Source organism: Bos javanicus, chromosome 6 (assembly GCF_032452875.1).
Source record: "Bos javanicus breed banteng chromosome 6, ARS-OSU_banteng_1.0, whole genome shotgun sequence".
In the NCBI taxonomy this organism is placed as follows: Eukaryota; Metazoa; Chordata; class Mammalia; order Artiodactyla; family Bovidae; genus Bos; species Bos javanicus.
The window spans coordinates 97,969,678-97,986,586 of NC_083873.1; the positions used below are offsets into that span (position 1 = coordinate 97,969,678).

General features: G+C 38.6%; 1 protein-coding gene across 31 annotated transcripts in view; it reads right to left on the reverse strand.

The window, feature by feature from the left end:
* Positions 1-14,702, reverse strand: part of SEC31A (SEC31 homolog A, COPII coat complex component) — a 60,033-nt gene extending 45,331 nt beyond the window's left edge. For 11 of the 31 annotated variants that reach the window (XM_061420645.1, XM_061420639.1, XM_061420638.1 and 8 more), the window contains exons 1-5: positions 14,554-14,701; positions 5,429-5,511; positions 4,640-4,763; positions 3,153-3,351; positions 687-782 (exon numbers count right to left, since the gene is read on the reverse strand). In XM_061420645.1, the coding sequence (XP_061276629.1) occupies positions 687-782; positions 3,153-3,351; positions 4,640-4,763; positions 5,429-5,507 (498 nt within the window). In that variant the 5' untranslated portion in view covers positions 5,508-5,511; positions 14,554-14,701. Of the gene's footprint in view, positions 1-686; positions 783-3,152; positions 3,352-4,639; positions 4,764-5,428; positions 5,512-14,003; positions 14,024-14,117 lie in introns of those variants that run through there. The other 20 variants (XM_061420625.1, XM_061420620.1, XM_061420622.1 and 17 more) reach the window with 10 other exon arrangements.
* Positions 14,703-16,909: the final 2,207 nt, after the last annotated feature.

Sequence of the window (16,909 nt, forward strand, 5' to 3'; positions counted from 1 at the left end):
CACTTATTAGGCTCCTGTTACAAACCAAGCACTGTTTCTTTACTTTGCAACTGCTCCATGGAAGATAATGGACCACAAAGTAGATGCTGGTCAACGTGACAGACATCTAGGCAGAGCAAAAGTTACAGCCTAGACCTGGAAAACCATATACTATTGTTACGCTGCCTCTCAGATAGCCAAAATGTTAGGGCCTGTTATAATAGCCACTCAAATCGAATAGTCAATACAGTGTAAAGAAGGCGGAGATGACTGTTCTTTGTCAACTTATTAGAATTACATAGGAAACAAGGTTGTGTTTCTTTTTTTAAGTAAGTTTCCTCTATGATTTTTATTCTGAGGTTGGGTATTGCTAAAATACTATATAATATAGAACACTATACTACATAAAATATTATACCGAAGAAACTATTAAACACTATGTTATTTACTACCACAAGTCTAGTACCTCAAACAGTGCATGGGAGATGGCAAGTACTAAATAAATATTTACTGTTGAAGGACTTGCTGATACTCTTAGGAAACATATTTATTAACACTTGATCATGCTAAAGAAAAATCAATGACATTTAAACACTGATATATTTTAAACGCTGACATTTAAACAGATATATTTTGTGTGAAAAAAACAAATAAGTGCAGAAAAACTGATTTTGGTTCTTTTGACTACATTGAAATCAATGTAATACCTGCGTTTTGGCTCCTGGTGTCATTGGAGTTGCAAAATTATTTAGATCCCAAATGTAGATTTCAGATTCGTTAGCACCAGAGGCCACCAGATTAGTCTGCAATAAGAAAGAATTAACAAATAAATAGCACTTACAAATAATGAAGAGAATTCAGAATAACCCAATTTGGAGCTGGAAAGATCTGTACATTTTCAGATACTGAGAACAGCCAGGGACACGGCTGGTGGGGGAGGAGGGAGAGTGGGCTGTATGGAGAGAGTAACAAGAACGCTTAAATTACTGTAGGTAATATAAATAGGTAAAATAGATAGCCAATGGGAATTTGTTGTGTGACTCAGGGAACTCAAACGGGCTTGTTAACAACCTAGAGGGGAGGGATAGGGAGGGAGGTGAGAGGTATGGTTCAAGTGGGAGGGGACATGGGTAAGCCATACTGTAAAGCAATTATCCTTCCATTAAAAATAATTAATTTAAAAAATCTTTCAGTTTTAAGGCATGTAATTTTTCTGTTTAATTAAAAAAAATCAAAATGCATAAACCCCTAAAAACTATATATAACAATCTGAAATTTAATCAGTTTTCTAAAGAAACATATTGTAAAACTCTATTAAACTAAAAAAGATAACACATCTACTGACATTTCAATATAAGACACTAAAAAATAATTAAACGGATAAATTCTTATATGGTGATTATTCCCTGTGGTTTGGATCTCTGGAAGGGAATCTGATTGTGGGAGACAAAAATAGGTCACCCTGTTGGCTTCAAATAGCTGAATGCTAAAATAATGGTGTCTATCCCAGGCACTTCAAAGTCAGCCTCTGGAGCTGGATCAAGATTAAGACTAGTAAAAATCCTCATGTATTTATTTATTAAAAAAAAATTTTTAACTGAAGTCTAGTTGACTTATTTCAATTAAAAAACTATAGTTTCTCCATGGCTGATTCATGTCAATGTATGGTAAAAACCATTACAAAACTGTAAAGTAATTAGCCTCCAATTAAATAATAAATAAACAAAATTATAGCTTCTGGTGTAAAGTGACTCAGTTACATATATATATTTATATTTCCATTATAGTTTATTTTATTATAGGATTTTGACTATATTACTAGTTCCCGGTGCTATACAGCAGGACCTTGTTATCTGTTTTATATATAGTAGTTATATCTGCTAGTCCCCAATTCCTAATTTATCCCTCTCCAATCCCCTTTCCCCTTGCTAACTATAAACCTGTTTTCCGTGTCTGTCCTCACGTATTTCTGTTTCATGTATGCTCCGTCTTGCGCCAGGTGGTAGTATTTCTAGGTAAACTATGTTGTGCACTGTTTGGATCAAAAAGACCCTAAAATTGTGATATGAAGTCCAGGAAGACAATGAGATTCATATACTGACCTTCATCCTTTACTGTTCACTCTCATTAACCTACTACAACAACTGACATACAACTCTGAAAACAGAGGAATTCCATGGCAGTAGCCACCTATGATATAAGACACGAACCAAAAATCAGCAGTTGTTGGAAATTAGCTATCTAATCTAAAGAGTGGGCACCACAAGCCACAGAAAACGAAGAAGTTTGGGTTTCTGTATTTCTATATCTAAAATATCTATTTATAATACAAGAAAAATAACTATCAAGCTTTTTATTTTTAAAGATAATATTTATTTTCTGATTATACTCAAATGTCCTATTAATTCAAGATCTTTATTAATGTATGCTACTGCTGCTAAGTCACGTCAGTCGTGTCCGACTTTGTGCGACCCCATAGACGGCAGCCCACCAGGCTCCTGTCCTTGGGATTCTCCAGGCAAGAACACTGGAGTGGGTTGCTATTTAACATTTCTACAATTAACATTCAGTAATGTTTACAATGGCAACAGTACAAAGATTCTTAATTGCCCATTAAATTTATACTATATTTATGTATACATCTTATTATTTGATAGAGTAGTAATCTCTGACATAAATACATTTAGCACTAATAAAACAACAGATTAACCCACATACAACAGCACTGGAGGAACCAGGTCTTACTTGTGGCATGGAGCGTCTTTAGTTCTAGGATCTAGTTCTCTGACCAGGGATCAAATCTAGGCCCTCCTGCACAGGGAATGCAGAGTCTTAGCCACTGGACCACCAGGGAAGTAGCCTAGACAAACTTTTAAAAGACTAGGTTTTCAACCTCTGAGGTGCCTAATATTTTTAAAAATGTCCGTAAGATGACATGACATCTCCAGACTTCTAGAACTAAACCCATCACCCTGATCCCTTCCCTGGGGCTAGTGTATCAGACACTGAAGCCAACTCTGAACCTTTCATTCTTCATACAAATACACTCACTCATCAACCTGCATAGGCACAGTTTTAGCTTTCTCCAAGACTGAGGCACAGTAGACTCATATACTTACTTCAAATAGGCACCATGCATCTCAAGAAATATGAATAAACGTCAAAAGTCTAACCTGGAAAATGTTCACATCCAATGCTCTCACTGGGCCAGTATGCTTGTCATTCTGGGCAATCACAACTTCCTTATCCCCAGCGATAATTTTAGAAGGATCATAAAGAATAATATTTCCGTTTTCACCACCTGCAATCAGGACTCCAGAGATATTTCCTTTGGAATCCATCTTATGAGGTCCCCAAATCAACTTGTGGTATCTTTAAAAGAAAATGAGCAAAAATACTCTTTTTTGAAGTCAGATAAACTTAGAAAAGAATTTGGAAATTATATATTTAAGCCTTTTCATAAATACACCAAAAACACTGCTTCTCCTCTATTCCTGGTAACTGTACCTAAGTTGGTGAAATGGCATTTTAGTTTTTATTTATACTCATATTTCATTTTGTAACCTTGAAGGGTACAAAAACTCTTTTGTACAGCTAATACAACAAAGTATACTTGATTTGTGTGTCAGAAGATAAGAGCCTTAGAATGGTTTTACCATTTAGAATCTGTGAGACCCTGAGCCAGTTACTTAATCTCCCTAAGCTGCTTTTGATTCATTTATAAAATAGAGCTCATCAACCACTTCCCCTGACTTTATTTGACTACAGAAGTACTCAGTAACATGTCATCTGTTAAACAGTAAAGCAGTTAAGGGAGTCATCTGAAATTTTCTAAGAAAAATAATGTATTCTGACAGTAAAAAAGTGATATCAAAATTATGTCTATTATGACATAATTCTCCACCCACTGGTGGAGAATAAAAGATTACAATTTGGTATGGAGGTGGCATGGAGATATATAACAATGGTACTGAGTCGAAAAACTGCCAGATGAAAGGCATCTGGGATTCCCAGTACAGTGGGAGGGCTTGGATGATTATAAGCCATCCCATGGGAGATGCCAGGATTTGAACTGTATTGTTAACCAAGGTACAATCTCTTCACCAAAACCTGCCAAGGCATTATGCTATAAAGCACATTTTGCTACTGAAATTAAAGTATCCTATACAGCTTAAGTACTTGGAAATCTACCCATCTAAATACTTATCGTATCAGAAACCATGTTAATAAAATTCTCTGTGAAATGTAATTTGAAATACATTAGTAGACAGGGGAAAAAAGCAACCTCCATCCAAAGAAAATCACTATTAACATTTTAATATTCATCTAACTACTTTTTCTAGTCATGCCTACCTTTTTCTGTAAAGAGGTAAGATTAAAAAAAGCAAAAGAAAGTAACTCTACTATATCATGAGGAAAAAAATACCAGACACTAGAGGCTTTCCTTCCTACACACAACAGTCCGTAAAAAAAAGGAAATTCAACAGAACATATATAGACACTTTTTAAACTTCTGCCTAAACAACTCAGATATTTTTTCACAAAATATGTCACTAATGGTATTCCTTACAATTTCATAATGGAACACTCATAGACACACTAGGCATCAACTACAACATATAATCAAATAATCACATCAATTTCAGGTTGAATCTCATACCTGTGAGAAGAAGAGAACGTAGCACAAGATTTCATATCCAAGGATGGATCAGAAAGGTCTAATTCAAATATCTCAAGAGAAGCGCTGGTACTAAATGTTGCATCCAATTGTTGAGCAGATGTTCCTATAGAAAATATATTCATGGTAACTACACATGCAAAACCAGAAAGACTCAGAGAAAACCATACAAAATAGACATTAAATGCATGTTTTTCAATTATCTCACTCATGAATGCTACATTAATGACTGAAATCTCAGCACGTATACCATTGAGCAGATGCTTTCCATTACTACAGCAGTAAGATTCTGATGCAAGGCTCAGAGATGATGTTTGTAAAAGTCGGTAGTACAGACAATTTTTTAAGTCTATAGATAAGATCTCTGAAAGAACAGTTCCATGCTTATAGTCACAAATGATATAACTTCAACTCTAGTTATATAAAAAAGGAGCATCAAAACTGTTGTTCATTCATTCAAATTGGTATTTATTAACTTTTTTACATTTTATCTATTGTGCTTAATACCACAGGAATAAAGATAGAGCACAGTTCTGAAGTGAGGAAGACACTATAAATGTAATAGACCATGATTAACACTATGATGTACAAGCATATAGGAAGGCCACTGAACTCAGCTGAAAGGAATGTTGCACGTATCTCATCAGGAGAGGAGAGGCTTTCTAGAGGAGCTGAAGCTTGACCTGAATCTTAAAGGCCAAGTATAAATAAGTCAGATGTGGAAAATAAGAAATTAGGTGACTTATACGGTCTTCTCTCTGTTGAACTTACCTGTAGCTAGGTAAATGGGATGATTCTGTGCAGGGCTCCATGCCTGCATGGCGGTACGATCTACTTCCTTTAACTTCATCCTGCTAAAGAGAACATTTCACATAGAAATATAATAAACATGTAAGATGGAACATTTTTTAACATAGAAATATATTGGACAAACCAATACATTAATAGTAATGCTGGAATGCCAATAAATCACATTGGACTAGGTATCATTTGTTGGGAAATGTGGACCATTTGAAAGAAACTTGTTAAATTATTTTGAGACAAGTATAGGGCTATTCTGTTTATAGATTATCATCCTTCCGTTGAAAAATCTGTCTGGAAGGAAACGTGCAAAAACAGGGATAGCATGTGGTTAATCAGTCTTGCATGCAGTATGCTTCTCAGTCAAGATAAGACAGGCGGCAGTGCAGCAGGGGGAGAGAAGGCACGTAACGAACAAGGTGCGCCTTCCTGGAGCAGGACTGCTCAGGAGCAAGAGCAGTGTGACAAACTAATTTTAAATAAAGCAGACTAAGAGGGGAATATAGCAAACCCAAAGAATTTTAAAGATAAAGCAGAAACAAATTTTTAAATGGTCACTCCAAGCTACAATCCCATATGCTACTATTTTATATATTCTATGTGAAAGTTACTTTCGTAGAAAAACTCAGGAGATACTGTGCTACAGCATTAAAAATATCTTTGTTGGACTTTCCCGGGTGGTCCCATGGTTAAGACTCCACATTTCCAATGTAGGGGGTGTGGGTTCAATCCCTAGTCAGGGAACTAAAATCCCACATTCTGCCAAAACACCACCAACAAAAACAACTTTGTTATTTTACATAAATGCATTCACATGGCACAGTATTCCACTCTCAGATGTAGCCTAATCTAATTACTTAGTCTCCTACTGAGAACACCTGAATTGTTTTTGAAAGTGAAAGTCGCTTAGGAGTATCTGACTCTGTGACCCCATGGACTTTAGAGTCCATGGAATTCTCCACACCAGGATACTGGAGTGTGTAGCCTTTCCCTTCTCCAGCGGACCTTCCCTACCCAGGAATTGAACCAGGGCCTCCTGCATAGCAGGCAGATTCTTCACCAGCTGAGCCACAAGGGAAGCCCAAGAATACTGGAGTGGGTAGCCTATCCCTTCTCCAGGGGATCTTCCTGACCCAGGAACAGAACTGGGGTCTCCTGCATGGCAGGCAGATTCTTTATCAACTGAGCTATTATTCTTACAAACAACGCTGAAATAAATGGCCACACATACATGTTACTTCACTTATGGACAAGGAAAGCTATAGTTTTCCAGAGGTAAAACTGATGGGTTAAAGAATAAAAGTAAATTTAATTCTGATGGATACTGCCACTTGAAATGTATCCTGGTATATACAGTGTATTGAATATATTCGAAGTATGTATTTTTTCTTATTACTTCAAAATCATTTATTGAAATTTTTTTCTTACTAACTTTAGATACCACCTTTATCGTGTACCAACTTCCTGTATTTATTTCTAGATTTAATATTTAGGTTTATATTCCTGTACACATCAGGATATAGGCTAAGGTTTACATTTCAGTATTCATGTACATTTATTCTGTGATTACCATTCCTTATGCCCATGTATTTACATGCTAGGCATATCACTTCTAAATACTGAGGCTTTACATGAGTATGATTTCAATAATCCCCACCCATTTTCCTTGCTATTTTTTGTTTGTTTTTTAACGACATAAACAATCAGAAAATTTTTTGTCTAATTCCAGAAAAAAGAGAATGTTAATATTTTTTATTGAACCTGTACCAAATTAATAAATTAATTTATGGAGAACTGACAGAATGGTGAATCTTCCTAATCAAGAACATGTCTTTAGAGTTAAGCCTTCTTTTTTATTTTTCAGTATTGTTTGAAATTTTTTTGACATACTGGGTCTGCTTACTCCTAAGTATTTCATCTTTTGGTTCGTTTGCAAATGTGGCTTTTTTTCCTTCCACTATTATGTCTATGATCTCATTGTTAAATGAAGGCTAATGATTTCGCTACATTAATCTTTAATCCTGTTTTCTTACTGAATTTTCTTTTTGGAGTAGTGTTTCAGTAGATTCTGTTGAGGTTTCCACATATATATTCATACCATGTGCCAACAGAGCCAGTCTCCTCATTTCACACTGTCGCTCCTCTGGTATCTTTCTTTTGTGTGAGCTGGCCAGGACTAACAGTATCATACTCAACAGCAGTGATAACAGCGCTATTTCTTGTCTTGTCCTGTTCTGCAGTGGGAAAGCCTACTGTATCACCACTCGGCATGGTTTTAGAATTTGAGATATATACACATATATTTGTACAGATGTGAGTGAGTGTCCACACACACTTACACCTGTACGAGTAAATAAATATACATATGTATACAAACATGGATGTGGAAATAGCCATTGATTACTATCTTACTGAATGCTATTCATAAAGACTGGGTGTTGAATTTTGTTGAATGTTTTTTCATTAGGTAATTGGAGATGACCATATGATTTTTCTCTTTTGGTTTACTAACAAAACAAAGCACTAACAGATTTCCTAATACTGAATCATCTTTTCATACCATGCATCAACTTCTCTTGCCATGATTCTACTACAGAGCTCCTAGATTTTGTTTAAAAAGAGTTTCGTTCCTAGAGTCTTAAACGAGATTTAATTGATAGTTTTCCTCTTTTGTACATTCTTTGTCAGGTTTTGGTATCAATGTTACACTTGTTCAGAACAAATGTGGGAGGTTTTCTTCTTTTCCCATGCTCTGGAACACTTTCAATAACAACACTGAAATTACTATTTCTTTAAGGATTTACCAGAATTCTCCTATGAGATATCTGGGTCTGGTATTTTGAAGGGAAGGTAAGTGGTAATTTTCTCTGTTTCTTCCATGGATATTGATCTATTTGAATTTTCTTTATCCAAGGTCATTTTTGTAAATTATGTTTTCCCATGATATTCCTTTATTGTACTCTTTTATACAATCTTCTAATTTATTTGTTTAGACTCAAACATGGACTCATGCTTCTTCTAATTTGTGCTGTGTGTGGTGATTAGTCCTTATAATATTCATGTTTTGTCCTACCCTTCTTTGAAAAATTAGCTAAGTGACTTAACCTGTTTCACTAAGTATTTACAAAGAGTCAAATTTTGGCTTTACTTATTAGTTTCACTTTTAAAAAGTTTTTCTACCTTTTTAGTTAAATGCTTTACTTATCCATTTTTATTATTTCTTTAGGCTTTGAATTTTCTCTGAGCACTGATTTGTTGTATGTTTCTGGTCCTATCTTTGTAACTATAATTTTAAGTAATTTCCATTTAATACCATTAATCCTTTATTTCTTTACCTAGTTTAATTAACTACGAGCACTAACAGAATTAGCTTATATAGCTTACTGCCTCTCCTGCAGCACACAGTTATAATCATTAGTATCATCTTTCTCAGAGTTTCCCTTTGTACTGTTAAATACGCTTATACTTCTACTGATTTGTCAGCTTTAAATGATGTCCTTTGACTCCTAGACATTACAGATTAGGCAATCCACAAATTTATTCTACCTCCAATTTTCTTCCTGCTTCCCAGTTCTCTCAATTTTTTAGTTTGATGACCAATTTCTACACGATCAGATATGTAACATGTACATTTTATCTTTTCTCCCTTATTCCCACTTTGGTTTCAGCCTCAGGTCCATAGCAGTTAAATATACTCAATGTTCTCCAATAGCACTCTTGCGAGTTTTCTCACTCATCTCTGGAGGATGAAGTTCATCCTCTAACAGTTTTCTTAAGAGGGCCTTAGACTAAAAATATGCCCTGAGTCTTACATGGTCAAGTTGCTTACATTTGAAGAACAGATGATAAAAGGAAGGGACAGAAAGATGAAATGATTTGAACATGCCAGCAAGGGGCAGAGCCAAGATCTGAACTCAGAAGTGAGCTCCAGAGTCCAGCCTCTTACTTGCTACAAGAAGCTCAAGTATTCAATTTTAATCATACAAAAAATATTAAAATTTAGGAGAAATACTGAATGGCAAAGAAACTACAATGCATGATGAAATTAAGGGAAGAAGAAATGAATTTTAGAAACTGGGCGAGGTCAGGCAAAGTGGATGCATTAGGAGGCTGAATCACACTGCAAAGAGGCAGGACCTCTGGTCCGGAACACTGACTTCTGGTCCTTCTGGTCCTTCAACCTGAACATTGACCCTGCTACTTTTGACACCTTTACACATTATTTGATCTCTCTGAGCCCCAATTCCCACACTTGTAAGATGGGGATAAGTGTGACTACCTCAGGGGATGTTGTGAAGTTCAAATGAGAGAAATGTATTTTACAGAGGTCCAAACACAATGCCTAGCACATAAGTCAAAAAGCATTTTAATACACTAACTACTTTAAAGATTATTATCATCATGAGATTAATCAAGAAAATCGCACATCTAGTTTACTAAGATTATTGTGAAGGAAAAAAGGAAAAAAAAAAAAACTCACAATTTTCTAAGAGGTAAAAAACAGGCCTATTTTCTTTATGTGAAATGCCTTCTTTCTCCTCTCAGTCGTCTTTAGTAAGTCCCATCTCCTTCATGAAATCTGCTCCACTGATCAATCAACACTGATCTAAACTTTTTCTATCTGCCGGAACACTTTAAGCAACTCATTTATCTCGGTAAAACTTTATAACATTCTCTTAGTACATATTGCTTACGTATTTTCCCAGTCTGTTTTATCAACTTGTTTCATCTTGTTTCACCAAATCGACAAATACTGTTTTGTTTTCAATCAAGTCCTACAACTTTTACCCTTTTTGGATCTAAAACTGTTTCACACAGAGTGAGATATACATTGCTGGATTGATTCTGAATGTCTATATTTAAAGGAATACAAAAAGACTGATGCACTAGAAAGACCAATTTTAAGTAAAATATTTAATTTTTAAATTCTTAACTGTTTAAAGGATCTTTTCTTATTTAAAAAGTGGGAAAGTACTGCTTGGGGGAAAAAAAAAGGTTTCCTAAAATGCCTTTAGAATAATTTCTAATATTGAAAACAAAATAGCTACATATATATATATTTTTTTAAACCCAATTGAATATAATTACAGTATCTCCAGGAGGAAAGGTACAAGGGCTACAGGAATTCAGGAGCACTTAGTTAATGTGTAACATTTACTGAAAGAGAGAGACTAATTTACAAGAACATAAAAGAGTTAAGAGGGAATTCAAAGCATTTATAAAATCTGTTTCTTGGCCTTAGTACTCAATGTGCCATCAGAAGCAGTTCCACTTAATAACCTGTACTGAACATAAGGTTTAAATACCATTGTTTAAAAAAAAAAAATCAAATACTATACTACGACAATGGCCTTGAACTACATTAAGCAGTTTGAATCTAACTAAACAAAAATATCATAAGCTACAATCATTCTTAAAACTATTAAGAATACTATGAAAATACAGCTTCATCAGATACATGTGTATCTCCTTCTCTTACAATTGATCATTTAGTTGTAACTAGTTTCCTTGAAAATATGAAGAACTCTTAAACCATGTCAATTTCCCAAGTAAGACTTGCTTTAAAAACTTTCTGTAGTTTTTAATGACATATTTTTATTCCAATTTATTTATCTGGCTGTGCTGCGTGGCATGTGGGATTTTAGTTAATTGATCAGGGATCGATCGAACTTGCATCACCCTGCAGGGGAAGCACAGATTCCCAACCACTTGACTGCCAGGGAATTCTCTATGTAATTTTTTTCAATATTGTATGTGATTAGAATTCACACCACGCAGATTTATTTCATTTGAAACTATTTTGCATAGAACACAATCACTGTGAAATATGAAAAGAAAACTGTGAGGACAATGGTTTGTTCACACATGCCCCGTATAAGACAGTACCAAAAGAAGAGCAGTTAAAGTATGGAGACTGGAGCCAACACTGTCAGTTTAAATCCCAGTTCCACGTGTCCTAGCTGACTTTTGGTATGTAATTTTATCTATGTCCGTCTTGGCTAACCATTTGGTAAAATAACTATAATAAAAGCATCTACGCCATAGGTCTGCTGTGAGAATTCACAGAGAACAGTGCCTGGCACTTGGTAAATAAATGCCTGTAAACGGCAGCTAATACAAAAGTCACCATTTAAAATGTGTACCCCAGTGAATCTTCAAAAGAATACATCTACTGAAAAAAATTTACGATCCAGACCACAACTTTTATTTATTCATCCAAGTTTCTCTCCGCAACAATTGTGTGCAGTGAAATGAAACTTTCCCCCTGCATTTTCTAAAAGCTGATTTTGTGAAGCAACACTAAAACCCAACAGCACTAACCTCTAAACAGCTCCAACCTCACAATGTTATCATACATGGAGCACTGAACTAAACCTCAGGAAGTAAAAAGTCAAAGAGGTATCACAACTGGAAACTCTGACTCCCAAACCAGAAACACAATACCCGGCTGCCACTGTGGCTAATAAAAAACCACCTTGTGTGGACAAGATACCTCATTAGCATGGGCACATTTGTTCCAGAGAATTTATTTAATGTTACTGATGGTCTAGGCTCATCTCACCCAGCCAAAACCAAATCAAAGATGCAACTGTGCGCTGGTCATTGAACTAAATAGTGTCACACTTATCTGCAGTCTTAATACAACAAAACTTTTTGAGCTGAAATTAACCCTCTTTTGGGCCACATCACATGGCATATGGGATCCCCAGTTCCCCAATCAGGGATTCCATCCGTGCCCTCCCTCTACCCCACCGGAGAAGTGTGGAGTCCCAACCACTAGACAACCAGGGAAGTCCCTGAAATTAACCTATTTAAGAATTACAACTTTTCTAGAAAAACAACGTAATAATTTAATAATATCATTTTATAAGAATCTTTAATTAGAATTGTATAAACCTCACGATATACAGAAAATCCTATACGTGTGTATGTGCATGTTTCTAGGAAGATGATCCAGTAGTTTCATCAGATCCTTAAAAGAGAGTGTCCAACTCTTTGGAACCCCCCAGACTGTAGCCCACCAGGCTCCCCTGTCCATGGAATTTCCCAGGCAAGAATTCTGGAGTGGGTTGCCATTTCCTTCTCCAGGGGATCTTCCCAGCCCAGGGATCAAACCTGCATCTCCTGCATTGGCAAGCGGATTCTCTACCACTGAGCCACCTCAGAAGCCCACAACGTAATACTTCTTAACCATAAAAAGGAATGAAATAATGCCATTTGCAGAGACATGGATATACCTAGAGACTGTCATACAGAGTGAAGTTAAGTCAGAAAAACAATTGTATAATATCGCTTATATGGGGAATCTAGAAAAATGGTACGGATGAATTTATTTGAAAGCACAATTAGAGATCTAGAAACCAAGCTTATAGATACCAAGGGCGGTGGGGGGTGGGGTGGAGGATGGGATGAATTGGGACACTGGGAATGACATGCATGCACTCTTGATATTCTGGATAAAACAGATAACTAAGGAGAAAGGAGAACCTACTGTACAGCACAGGGGACTCTACTCAAAGCTCTGTGGTGACCTAAAAGAGAAGGAAATCCAAAAAGGAGGGGATACACGTACACATATAACTGATTCACTTTGCTGCGTAACAGACATTAACACAATGTAAAGCAACTATACTCCAATAAAAATTTAGAAATAAATACATAAATATCAAAAGAACATCAGAAAACAAAATAAAATCACAAATACTTCTAGAAAAAAGAGAGAGGAACCCCAAAAGATTAAGAATCATTGCTCTTTATAGTTTACAAATTTCTTTCTGTTCTTACTGGTTTCAGAAAATAACTTGCTTATATAAAATTAAGTTATATAATTGGAAATTCATTTCAAATCTGACATTTCCTAAACCTAAATAACCTCAGATGTGTGTAACAGAAATTCACAACAACAAAAACACTTCAACTTATCCAAAAGTTCGTAGAGAAGAAAAGAACTCGCTCAGTCGTGTCCGACTCTTTGCGACCCCATGGACTGTAGCCCACCAGGCTCCTCGGTCCATGGGATTTTCCAGGCATGAATACTGGAGTGGGTTGCCATTTCCTTCTCCAGGGGATCTTCCCGACCCAGGGATCGAACCCAGGTCTCCCGCATTTCCAAGCTACCAGGGAAAGTTCGTTAAGGGTCTACAAACCATTCGCAGGGCTGTAATTAGGGAGAAATGAGGAAACAGGAGCAAAGAACCACTGAGAAAAGGTAAGTAAACTTTAGCCAACTCTAGAACAATCAATCGTTATGTACAGAAAACATAAGATAGTATGATTCAAGGACGAAGCTCTAACTACTGATTAAACAGTTACAGTTGCCCACAAAGACAATCAATTTCAGTCTTCTGTGGTTAGAAAATACAGTTTCGCGGGAAGGATTTGTCACAGACCATCATTGAAACTTCAGAATGACCTGGGTAAAATTAGTTCCCCGAGTTATGAAAAAGTTTACAATGCCCACAAGCCCAGGCAACATTTTGATTTATTTTACACCTGCCCCCTTAATTTAACCTCTTATTATAGTAAATCAGTAGCAAAAACATACAGCACTGAATGATACTTCCTTCGAAATACAGGCTGCGACCGGCGGCGACTGCCCTTAAAATAAAACAATCCCAATTAAGTGACAGTAGTCCGTAGTTAAAACCTATAAATTTACCTTTAAATCTGGCAACAGCTCAGATAATACCAAAAAACCCCAACCTAAAGTCAACCAAGGTAATGCTGATGAGGTCTGTTTCCTTCCCTCGCCCTTGGGGACCGCGCCTCTTTGTGCACCAGGGTCCGAAGGTCTCCTAATCTCAGACGCCAGCTACGCGCCTGGGCTGGACACCCTGGCGCAAGCCTCAGGGGCGCTTCTGCTCAGCGGAGGAAACGTCGGCGGATGCGGGCCGGCGCGATCCCCGAAGCAGCCGTGACGCCAGGCGCTGTCCCGCCCGGCCCGAAACGAAGACCCGGGCGCGCCGCCGCCGGAGACCGGGCCGCAGGCTGACGGGGACCAGCGGAGACCGAGACCGGGATACAGGCGTGGGCCTGGACTCTCCCCGAAGGCCCCAGGACCCGCAAAGAGGGCAGGAGGGCACAGGAGGACGCACCTGGCGGGGACCCCCGGCGACCGGTTCCTGCGTGAGCGCGGCGCCAGTTGGACTCTCCCAGCATTCGCCGCCGCCCCTCCTCCTGGCCGGGGCCACCTCCACGTTCCGCTCCAACGTGGCAGCCGCAGCCCCGCCCAGCCGGCTGGCCGACGCTTCCGGGAGCGACGCCCCGCCCCGCCCACCCCGATACGCGACCCGCCACGGCACTTCCGGGACCGGGGCCGGAGCCGGGGCCCGGGTCGGGGTTCTGTAGCGGGTGGGAGTCCGGGAGGACTCGCTTCCGCGCCGCGCGTGCACTTATGAATTCAGAGGGGCGGCGTGCGGTGGCCAGGATGATGCGAAAATGAGAAGTCCCGGTGGGCGTAGCTGTCTGGCGGGAGGCCGGCCCCTGCCAGCAGAAACGCCACGTAGCGCTGGTCCTGGGAGACGTCAGCGGCCCCCTCCACGCTGCCGACGCGACCGGCCACCGAGAAATCGGGCTGCAAGGGCCTTATTACAAGGCTGTTACTGGGTTATTTCACTTATTTACTTGGTTCTCCGGTATTTCTTATTGAGAGTATCTTTAGAACCAAACGATCTGATCATACCCAAAGGCTGCTGTGGACATGCTTGATTTGTTACTCTAAAGAGGCATGAATGTGAAAGTCGCTCAGTCATGGCCGACTCTTTGCGACCCCATACACTGTAGCCCTCCTGGCTTCTCCGTCCATGGGCTTTCCCAGGCAAGAATACTGGAGTGGGTTGCCATTTTCTTCTCCAGATCTTCCCGACCCAGGAATGGAACCGGGGTCTCCTACATCGCAGGCGGATTCTTTTATCAGCTGAGTTACCAGGGAAGCCCCTAGAGGCACAGTGGAGTGAATAAGGTACTATAGTTAGTATCCTGCGATACTATTTGAGATCTCTGGTGGCTCAGAGGTTAAAGCGTCTGCCTGCAACGTGGGAGACCTGGGTTCAATCCCTGGGTCGGGAAGATCCCCTGGAGAAGGAAATGGCAACCCACTCCAGTATTCTTGCCTGGAGAATCCCATGGACAGAGGAGCTTGGTGGGCTACTGTCCACGGGGTCGCAAAGAGTCGGATACGACTGAGGGACTTCACTTCAACATTTGTCACACTGTAACTTGATTGGTTTCGCCAGAGCCTGTACATGTGCAGTTCTCTTCCCAATACAGCATTTCTAAACGCCTTCACTGGAAGTAAAGTAAAATATAGCAAACTCTCGTATTTAAGAAAGTAGGCACGTTTTTGTGTTCACTAAACATACATGTATGAATGGTCTTAGGCACATACCAGCCAAACAGGACTGCTAGAGTTAAGCAATCTTGTTTATTTATCTGCTAGACTTGTCCTTCACAAAGATAAACAAAACTATCACTCTGATTCTGTATGAATTATACTTTGCATCTGGCACTCTTCTCCCCCTGCATTCTCTTGTAGCATTTCAAAAAAGGTCACAGGTTGTTTTAACTTCAGGGAGACATGACCTGAGTACTGAGTTGTGCGATGCCAGCTGTGGCTGTTCTGAAATTTTGCAGAAGAAAAAAAAAAAGCAGGACCTTCATTGGGATACAAAGCCTCTCCCTATTCCCTAAAGGAGGCAGGTTTTGAGGTGCTAGGCTACTGTGTTCCCTCTTTGCTTGCCAAAGAAATAAAACCACTATTTCTCTTCCATACTATTTCTGTTCAGCATCGGAGACAAGATTTTGGCATCACTTGTAAACCATTTAGTGGTGGTGTACACTTATGGTTCAGTTTAAAAAGCAAATATAGTTAGTTCTGTAAGGCTGAAGTAGACCTACTCAAGAGGCTTAGGATAGTTGTTAATTTCAAGTTCTAAAAAGCCTTCCATTTTTCACTTACCATTCCAAGCACTAGTTTACCTAAAAAGGTGTCAATAAAAATCCGATTTAAAAGTCGGACCATATTTGGGGGCTCCCCTAGTAGCTCAACCGGTAAAGCATCTGCCTGCAATGCAGGAGAACCAGGTTCAATCCCTGGATCTGAAAGATCCCCTGGAGAAGGAAATGGGAACCCACCCCAGTATTCTTGCCTGGAGAATTCCGCAGACAGAGGAGCCTGGTGGAGTCAGAGTTGGATGCTAGTGAGTGACTGTCTCTTTCATTCTGTTAGACAGGGTTTTGCCTGTAAAGTCCAAATGACTTTGTATAAATTTTTATTTCAAAGCCTTGATGTAGTAGCATACAATGTGAAAAGTGTCAATAATAATTGGTTATGATAAAGCTTACAGTTCTAGGCTTGATGCACTTATATCTGACTGAATATAAAAACTCCGCACCTTGTTTTAAACGCAGGTGGTTCTGCCTTTGACTACACAAGCTGAAATGGTGCAAAGT